Here is an 11045-nt window from a genome sequence, read left to right on the forward strand (position 1 = left end):
GAAAGTTTGTTTTATTCAAAAAAAAAATAATCGTTCGAGGGTTAAATGGTACCAAAGATACAGCATCAGTGCGCATTTGTTAGCATTTTCATTTTATATTGAGATTGAAAACATCTTGTTTTAAGTATATTCCTTGTATAAAGTGTAGGTGTATGTGGTTGTAAATTCCATTCTAAAATTGTGTTTAGAATTTTCTTATCTAAGTCATCTTGATCACGATCGGCGTCTTGGAGTAAAACACAAAAGAATCTTATCTTATCATTGATAAGCCACAAAAAGGCATTCGGAATGTACAAAAAGAAACACTAACAAGCACAAAGGCATTAATCTTCTTTAAGCAGAACGACTGACGTTATCTTTTGCTAGAATTCCAAAAAGATCACACCGGACTTCCGTTAACCACTTTGGTAAAATCTTCTCTGAAATATTGCTTCAAGATTAAATCTTGGCATGATTATTGAGGATTATATCCGACGGTTTCGCCTACGGAAGGTACCGAACCCTGCCTCTATAAATGTTATATAATTAATAGTTAGGCTTAGTGGTTAAAGTACAAGTATCATACAGATAAGTCGTCTAATGGATTTACTTAGCCTGTTTAAATATAAAGGTGAACGATAAATTACTCCTTTATTGACTCCCCTGAATAATGTAGAGTACCCTTTAACAAAATCATGAGCTTACAAAAAATATCACTTTTTATAGACATTGAAATGATTTGACAGGTCCTATATATATTTCAGTTTTTAAAGGATTGTCATAATATAAAAAAGAAGATGTGGTTTGATTGCCAATGAGACAACTATCTACAAAAGACCAAAATGACACAAACATTAACAACTATAGGTCACCGTACGGTCTTCAACAATGAGCAAAGCCCAAACCGCATAGTCAGCTATAAAAGACCCAGATAAGACAATGTAAAACCATTCAAACGAGAAAACCTACGGCCTTATTTATGTAAAAAAAAATGAAAGCTTATTTTATAATAATACTTCAATTCAAATTATCGAAATAATAACAAAGACATTCTGTAAAGGCGATTTGGAAACCAAAATTATGCAGAAAGTGTCAACATAATAACATGAATAAATGGTTTGCTTGTGGTTATTTCTGAGGAAATAGAGATGGGACGATAAGACTTTTTCTGTCTCCTATATTAGAAAATTTAAAACCATCGGAAATCTAATAAAGAACATTCTTAGTCATCAGATGATCATAACGGTGCTTTGCTTTTGCGCCAATTGGCATTTCATTTGCACAAAAAATACATTTCATTTGTGCCAATATTACAGACAAATTTCCATGTATAATTAGTCTTTATTGCAGAGATAATTTCAATAACTATGCTGCAACATAGTTTTAATAGTAAAGTCATCATCAATTACATTCAATTGAAACAAAAATGAAAGACTTATTGTTATTTAAATGCTGAAATTGTGATTTTTGGCTGGCCAAAAAGTAGTTGACTTGTTGGCTTCTCAACATTTCCGGGTACATCTATACGATGTGTCTGTAATTTTCAGGTTTTTTTCATGAAAAATAAGTAAGAGCTCACTTACTTGCACAATTTGGCAGAGTAGGGGATACTCTCCCACATTTGTTTGTACGAGCTATATACCACTTAAATTAAAACGTGTCCGTCATATTGTACCGGTAAATTTGCAAATCAAGATATTTGTGTTTGCGCAATTGAAATACAGCCATGTGGAGCCAATGACACAAATGCAAAGCGCTCGTTCATAAGACATTTAATTATCAATCATCATTATTTAAATTTTTGAATTTGCTTACATTTTTTTCATTTTTTTACATAAATAAGGCCGTTAGTTTTCTCGTTTGAATTGTTTTACATTGTCCTATCGGGGCCTTTTATAGCTGACTATGCGGTATGTGCTTTGCTCATTGTTGAAGGCCGTACGGTGACCTATAGTTGTTAATGTTTGTGTCATTTTGGTCTTTTGTGGATAGTTGTCTCATTGGCAATCATACCACATCTTCTTTTTATATTACATATTTGTATATTGGCTTCAAACATCTTCGTTTATTTTCAAAATTGCAAAAATAGGTAAAATACGCTAATTTTGTCATTGATATTAAAATATTGGCCGATACTTTACCTATGAATTGGTAAGTATACCGTATTCGTAAATACGAGGATTCAATTTGGTTTAAAAGGTGCACATGCACACAATGGTTTAGATTAGGAATCTACAGAAACCTCAATGCTACAAACAAACAATATAGAAACTCTCATAATTCATAGAGACCGAGTTTAGAAAACTCACCGTATTATTCATTTTTAAATTTAGAATATCGGTGAAGCCTATTTAATGATACACATCTTTTTTTCATACATAAAACTTGTTCCAAAGCTTAATTTCTTTGTCATGGAATATGCCACATCAATTTTGTAGTTCTTGTTCAACTGTTTTAACTGAAAAACAATATGTAAATTGTTATTTCTAGATTTCAACTGTCACCGCCCTAACAATGGCAGTAAGCACCCGTGTGTGCTTCCGTTTGTCTATGCATTCAGAATTGATAGTTTAAATTTGAGCAAATTAAAGACATCCCATGACACGATCAGTAAAGGTAACCACTTCATATGCTTATAACAGGTGTCAAAGATATATTAAGACTGAATATCTAACAGTTTGATCCGCAACTTAATATATATGTGGTATGCTTGCCAATTAGGCAACTCTCCGACAAAATTTTAAAAAATGATGATGTCAGCAATACTAGGGAACATGCGGCCCTTCAACAATGATAAACCCGATACCGGTTTTTAACCTATAACACGAACCTCCCTCCCCCTCAAAAAAACCCAAGCACTAATAAAAAACAAAAATAAAACACCAAAAAAAAAAAAAAAAAACCACTAAGCAATTCAATTGAGAAGACTTATGGCCTAATCTATAACAAAATAAAGAGAAATGAACCAACTACTACCATACAACTACAGGCATGTGAAGAATGTTGTGATTTGAATTAAAATTAATATGTCTCGTGTTCTAAACTGCTATAAATTTCCTAGGTGGATACCTTAATTAATGTATGGTTCATGATGTTGAGTTTATTTGTGCCACTTTTTTTTTTTTTTTTTTTTTTTTTTTTTTTGTATATGGAAGTTTCAACTTTGACATCATGAAATATGATTGAAGTGATCACTTTCCATTTAAAGTACATTTAATGGTTTAAATATGTTGGATCACATTTTGTTTGGTTTTTTTTTCGGTTGAAAGGTCAAGCTTTCTCTATTTGGCCGAAACTTTTATTAAATTCAATCTCACAAATATATACATGTAGATTTACTGTAAACTAGGATCGTTATTGAATGAATTTAGTTTAAAAGGGAATATTTTTCACACTACAGTTGCAAGCAAAGTTGAAGAAATGCCTTTTATGTTTTACGGTTTGTTTTAACTGACTGAATCCATAACGATATTTTCTTAAGCAGTTGCTCAATTATTGCGTCTCTTATTTTTTTTGGACATAAACTCTCTGACATTTAGTTGATATGTATACACTAAAGTTATATATTGTCTGTACAGATTTACTCTTAACACATTTTATGGCATAATCATACACATGTATGCCATTCACTTAAAAGTAAAGCCACGGATACTACAGTTACCTTGATTTCGGAACATGTAACCATTCTTTATTGTTGTTATGCTTATACTTGTATGCTTTCTTTAACATACTGATATTATCATAGAACCAATTAAATGCTTATTGGTACTTTACTGTTGTTACATATTCACTGACAGAGTTTAAAAGGAGAAGTTTGGTATCTCAATTAACTAGTACATCTCCGATACATATGATCGTTTCCCTCTCCTAAGCCAAGATCCTCTTTAGTGTTTGGTTGTATCTTAGTGTTTGTCATAGAAAAATCCTGTTTTAACGTGTCTTTAATATTTTTGAATTATTCGTCAGCTTTTTTAGATTTATGCTTTAAAATTTAAATATTGTAAAGACACTTGTGTTGAAGACCGTATTTGATCTCTAGATATCATTCGTTTTTGGGTCTTTGGGTTGCTGGCGCAGTGACACATACCTCATTTTGCCTTTTATTCATATTTAGGATACATCTTATATGCAGATGCTTCCGTGACATCCTTCCCCGAGTCAGTACGATAGTCGCGAGGTCTGTGCAATTTATTTGTGAGGACTTTGATTTAATAGAAAGTCATCCAATATGTATTCATGATTTAAAAAAAAATAAACTAGTATGTGCTTGTAATAACAATTAAACGAGAAAAAGATTAATAATCAAAGGAGAAATAATATAATCCCTTTTCAGTAATATCGGCATATATACAAAGAAAGTTAAACATGCACGAAGTTGACAGTGTTTTTTTTGGTCATCTAAATACGTTCACATTCAATGTCAACAAATTGTAGACAGTAGATGTTGTATCCGTGTAAACAGTTGTAATCTACATTGCCATAAAGCATTCGTTGTATATTTCATCTTCTATATAATTTTATGCAATCATCAGGATAAAGATCATCTTTATCATGAGTTAAAAATAGATTCAAAGACAATCATCATTTGCGTGGTTGTAGCATAGTTCCTATCATTGCAGAAGAATTTCAAAAATAAGTTTTCTAATAGTAAACAACAATATTGTTCCAATTATCAAGCAATGTGTTTATGATAAATATCAAAATTATGTGTACCGCGCCTGAAAAACGTGTTGAAGATGGCAAGTGGATGTTATTTTGATGCTTTTTTGTGACAAGCAACAATTATCTACTTGAAGAAGTGATTCTGATTTAGATCTATACGTCATATGACAAATATGCGATCTTTGTAGTGGTATTAAATTATATCTGTTACTTGAGTAATTGTGCATCACTGTCTGATGCTGTGCATGAATGATCAGTATGTCAATAGCTTCCATATACAGAATTAACATCTGTGAAAACTGCTAAAAACGCTTGTAAACATTATTTATGACAAATTTTTGTGGGTGTGCATCATGCTAAAAATTTTAAGTAGCATAACATCCATTCATGACATACATCTTATTATCTTTGACAACAAGTACGGAAGCTGAATGATTGTTTTTGATGATAGTAACGTTACGTATCGTCAAAGCTATGTGACCCCCATTGTGGTTGTCTATAAAAGAGTAGCCGTAAAAATGAAATGGATTAAAGGAAGACATAGCGACACAATAAACACACAAAGCCAATATACAAACATCAGACGGCTAGAAGGAATAAGAGGGACCAAACCACAACTGTTTGATATTGGATAATTTTCATTATGAATTTGTTAATTTTTATTACATTGTTCTTATCGGTATGTATAAATATATTTAACTAGTTTTAAAATTTAATTTATTTAAATTTTATGAAAGAAAAAGAAAAAAGAAAATATTAAAAATTGAAAATAAATCTTTTAAGTAGGACTGATAAAATTAAAGCAATTTGAAACTTTACAACAATTTACTTAAAAACAAAATGTCGATCAATCGAAATAAAGCCTTGTGTATTTGATATATTTCAATACTGTGGTGTAAAAATTATTTCTTCAAACGTTGCATTCACTGGCATCACTTTTGCAAGTATTTCCTCTAGCGGAGATGTCCGACCATTCACCTTTTACAAAAATGTTGACTTTTGAATTATGTCAAACATATTTTGTTTCGTTTTAAAGCCATATTAATATCTTTTATAAATACATTTGCATGTTCAGACATTTTATTACGATTTTATTGTATTATGCGGTTTGTGTTTTATATTTTATTATGCGGTTTGCGTTTTAATATTGTACTAGTATTATGCGGTTTGTGTTTTAATATTGTATTATGATGTTTGTGTTCCATATTGTATTATGCGGTTAGTGTTCCATATTGTATATAATTGCGGTTTGTTTTTCAGATTGTGCATGTACACGGACAGGAAACTACAACGATCGACAGAGAAAGACAAGGTACAGTTTTAAAATATTTTATTACTAAAATCCATAAATAGACAGAGACAGATATTTATTGTATTAGAGGAGAAACTGAATTCTTCATTAATATATGACTGCATGCTACAATATACTTTCATATATTTTCGTAATGCTTATGGTGTCCATTGTTTTCATTATTTCGTGGTGATTTTTTGTTTTTAACGGATTAGTTAATTGTATTAAGTTTTAAATGAAAAATAAAATACAAAATCAATTCATGTTCACTTTCTTACTGAAAAAAATAAAGGTTTTTCTTAATAAAATTTTGTCAAACTATTATCTTTTGAACACTTTAGGTACATTTTGGTAGTTAAGTTTAATCACGTTTTTTAGATGACTGTGTCCTTTTATAGTTCATAAATGCTTAAGTTTTACGTCATGGCATAGTACGTATTGTTTTATATTTTTCAGCTTACATATGTGCCAATTCAGTACTGGACTTAGTGTTTGTCCTTGATTCATCTGCGAGCATCTGGGAACCAGACTTCTATAGACAAATCAAGTTCGTAGAAAACATAGTGAAACAATTTGAAATAGGACCTGCCTACACACAAGTTGGGGCTGTCACATACGGTCAAACATATTGGCACAAATTTCATCTAAACAGATTTAACCAAAAGAAACCCCTTCTGCAAGCCATCAAACGTATTCGATACAGACCTGGGTCTTACACAAACACTGGGGATGCTATAAAATATATGAACGAGGATATGTTTACAGAAAACCATGGAGACAGATTTTTGAGTAGAAACATAGCTGTAGTTATCACCGATGGACGTTCCCAGGAGAAAAATAAGACAAGGGAAATGGCATTGGCCGCACAAAGAAGGGGAATCAAAATGTTTGCTATTGGAGTTGGAAATAAAGTTTCTCAAAGAGAACTTCAGAATATAGCTAGTGACCCAGACTGGGAACATGTATTTGAAGTCGATAATTACAAAGCACTCGATTCTATCAAAGATACACTCACATCAAGAACATGTTATGAACGTAAGTTAAATTACTCTGGAATGCTCCATAGCTTAATTTTATTTATCACGATTCATATTAATTGAAACGCATGTTTGAATGAAAACTTCAAATTAAAAGTAATGAAATGTTGAATGATTGCCAATGAAACAACTATTCACTGAGACCAATTGTTTTAGATGTAAGCAATTCAATTTTTGAAAATATGGTCTGACTAATTTGTCAATTTATATTGTTCTACATATATCTATATCAAAAGTCTATTATACTATACGCAAACAGCACACTTGATTGTCTTTACATTTTATTGTTGTTATTTTCGATAAGATGGATACAGATTTTGATTGCTTGTAATTCTATTTATAGTAACAACTGTTGGACCACCTGCAACAACGCCAACACCCGCACCTCCAGTTAACGTATGGGATGAAAATAATAGAAGAATTATACACACAACTCGGTGGAACCGTACTACTATTACTAAATGGACAGAAGAGGACAAACTATTGAGGCGTTTGGAGGAGGAGAGACAATTAAGAGAACAAGAGGAACAAAGGCGATTAAGAGATCTCGACGAGCAAAGAAGATTAAAAGAAATTGAAGACGAACAAAGAAGATTACAAAATTTGGAAGATGAACAAAGAAGATTAAGAGAGTTTAACGCAGAACAACAGAGACTTCGTGATCTTGCCGAACAAAATAGACTAAGAACATTAGATGCAGAACAACAAAGACTTCGTGATCTTGCCGAACAAAATAGAATAAGAGCATTAGAAGCTGAACAACAGAGGCTTCGTGATATTGCCGAACAAAATAGACTAAGAGCATTAGAGGCAGAACAACAAAGACTAAGAGATCTTGACGAACAAAATAGATTAAGAGCATCAGAAGCAGAAAAACAAAGACTTCGAGATCTTGAAGACGAACACCGAAGACTTATGTTATTAGGAGAAGATCAAAGACGACAGAACGAATTAGAAAATCAGCGTTTACGAGAACAAGAACAAGAACGTAACCGATTAGAGGCAGAAAAAAGGAGACTGTTGGATTTAGAAGCAGATCGTGAGCGCCGGCAAGAAGAAGCAGATCGTATACGTAGAGAACAGGAAGCAGAAAGACTTCGTCGAGAACGAGAAGCAGATCGCATACGAAGAGAACAGGAAGCAGAACGAAGACGTAAATTTTTGGAGGATGAAATGAGACGAAGACAACTTCCATTTGGTAATGCCAATCGTTGGGGAGTAAACGGATTAGGTTTATTCAATAACGGGAGAAGAAATGGCAATATGGAGCTTACCAGCAGGGATAAACCTGATATGACGTTTGTTGTACCTGAATCTGCTAATGGTGTAGACTACAAAAAACTGTTTGGTCGTAAGTATATTTTTTTTATCTCGTGTATATCTAATTATTTATCAAAGGTACCAGGATTATAATTTAGTACGCCAGACGCGCGTTTCGTCTACATAAGACTCATCAGTGACGCTCATATCAAAATATTTATAAAGCCAAACAAGTACGAAGTTGAAGAGCATTGAGGATTCAAAATTCCAAAAAGTTGTGCCAAATACAGCTAAGGTTATCTATTCCTGGGATAAGAAAATCCTTAGTTTTACGAAAAATTTAAAGTTTTGTTACCAGTAAATTTATAAAAATTACCACATAATTGATATACTTGTCAACACCGAAAATCTGGGCATTTTACATTACAATACTGTATCGGTAGGAAAGAGGTGCTCATATACCTTAAGCATGCAACTGATACCATTTTTACTACTTTGTAGCTCGAACATTTAATCCATTATTAATTTAGTACTTGATTTGTTAAATCATTTATCCTACTTATTAATCATTCATACTATCATCCGTCCATGTTTGTACAATATTTTTCTAAAGTCTTAGCTTTATAAAATTTAATTAAAGGTAATCAAGTCACTGACACCACGTATTTTAAAATGCTATAATTGACTTCCGATTAATATCGAATATTTTCTTGTATTCGAATTTTTAGTTATCTTTCTTTCATTATTGACAAAATATAGATTTTTTTCTTCTAATTTCAGGTTGCAATGACAAGCCTGCCGATATCTACTTTGTTATGGATTCTTCTTCGAGCATAGGTCGACAAAATTATGAGAAGCAAAAAAATTTCCTAGTTAATCTTGTTAGGAAATTTGACATTGGTTCTGATAAAACCAGAGTAGGAGTTATCCCCTTTAGCAACGATTACCGGGTTGCCGTACCATTGGGATTGATCAATGACATTGGCGGATTGTCAAAAGCTATACATAACATCCCATACACTAGAGGAGGAACACACACAGCAGCAGCCCTAAAGTACGTAAAGAATTTCGGTTTCGCATCTGGTACCTCTCGACAAAATGCTGCCCAGATTGTTATAGTACTTACAGATGGTTATTCCCGAGACCCTGAATCAACTAAACATGAGGCAAAAAAACTTCATGATGCTGGAATAAACACCTTTGTCATTGGAATCGGAGACGGTATTGACATGGAAGAACTCCGAAGCATTGCCAGTGATCCTAATGACAAACATCTATTCCTGGTTGACGACTTTAATGCACTAGACTCTATCAAAGATCTGCTAGTATCTAGAGCCTGTGACATTCCAGCCAATAGCATTGTTGGTAAGTAGACAACTATATTGTCAAGAATCTAGCTAAAAAATATATCTGAAGAAAAACCATAAAACAGACTGTAAAATTCATTCCAAAGAAGAGAAAGTTACCACAAAATTATACACAAAATCCGAAAGAAAAAACCCAATATATAAGTAAAAAAAATATGTTTTTATTGTCATAAGCGGTAAATGTTTTATTCGATTGATGGCCCATTTACCTTAATCAACACTACACTTTTCTATATATTTTACATTTAGAAGTATATTAGAATTAAAATAATAATACTGTTGGGTTTTTGGGGCAAATTTGTTTATCATATATAGATAATTACATTAAACTTTATTCATTTACAGTTTGCCAAACAGCTGGACCAATGGACATTGTATTCATGTACGACACCTTGAACTTAGGAAGTGAAAGAACTGACAGTATTGCAAATTTTATTTTTAAAGTGGTCGATGTTTTCGACCAACAAGCATTTAATAATATTATGGTACGTCGTTATATTGACTTTTGTCCTATCGACACACAAACATCACTGATGTTACCTCGAGATTTCCTTAGTCTAAGAAAAGAAGTTCGTCCGGGAATGTATGACATATTGAAAAAGTTTATGACAGGAGTTCAAAACAAAGAATATAACAATGCAAGACCTGTAGGAATTACATTCATTGATAGCAAATTAGATGATGTTGAAACGATTTTACCGTATATCAAATCTATCTCAGACACAAATATATTTGCAGTGGTTATCGGTCCTGAACCAAAATTTAACACTTCCGATATGCGCAATGTGTTGCTTGTACCATCATACGAGGCTCTTGATGAGTTGGTTAGACTTTTCTTGCGTCACTTTTGCACAACATTGTCTGACGTTAATCTGAATACTGTACCAGCATTGTTGTAAAAAAAAATACATATTTACTCCTATTTAAAAACAATTGTGATTTCCCATTTTGTTTTGAAAGTGGTGTATTGTCACATTTGAAGTACACTTGAAACAATTGATCATTATTGGTCAAAGCACAAAATTGTTCCCTTTCCCATGTTTCTTCAATTTTCAATGTGTTTGTAAATATGTAACGAAGAATTATTTTATTTTGTTTATATGATAATTTTGATTAGATTTACCAGTTATTTATGCAACCTGTGATTCATAATAATTCCATGGTAAACATTATGAAATTATCAATTTTTATATATTTTTATATGTGATATATTTTTTATATTGTGAATAAAGTTATTTTTAATAAATTGGTTTGGTATTTATAGATTGTGTATTAAACTATGTGTTCTAGTGTTATGGAGTCATTCATTCTCTAGCGGATTCTATGAAATTTCAATTTGAAGAGTCAAATAAATTCCGGACATTCACAAAACTATATGAAAATCAGCTTTGCTTCCGTATATACAATGTATACACTTTTTGGGAGATGATCACTCAGTCCCATTCGACC

At 32.1% G+C, this 11045-nt stretch overlaps 1 protein-coding gene across 1 annotated transcript; it reads left to right on the forward strand.

Annotated features, from left to right (window-relative positions):
- Positions 1-5126: 5126 nt before the first annotated feature.
- Positions 5127-10842, forward strand: LOC134716158 (uncharacterized). Its single transcript, XM_063578953.1, has 6 exons — positions 5127-5320; positions 5902-5953; positions 6389-6967; positions 7313-8320; positions 9010-9594; positions 9942-10842. Exons 1-6 carry the CDS (start codon positions 5285-5287, stop codon positions 10493-10495), a joined length of 2814 nt encoding a protein of 937 aa, XP_063435023.1. The 5' UTR covers positions 5127-5284; the 3' UTR covers positions 10496-10842.
- The last annotated feature ends 203 nt before the right edge of the window (positions 10843-11045 follow it).

Source organism: Mytilus trossulus, chromosome 4 (genome assembly GCF_036588685.1).
Source record: "Mytilus trossulus isolate FHL-02 chromosome 4, PNRI_Mtr1.1.1.hap1, whole genome shotgun sequence".
Taxonomy (NCBI): Eukaryota; Metazoa; Mollusca; class Bivalvia; order Mytilida; family Mytilidae; genus Mytilus; species Mytilus trossulus.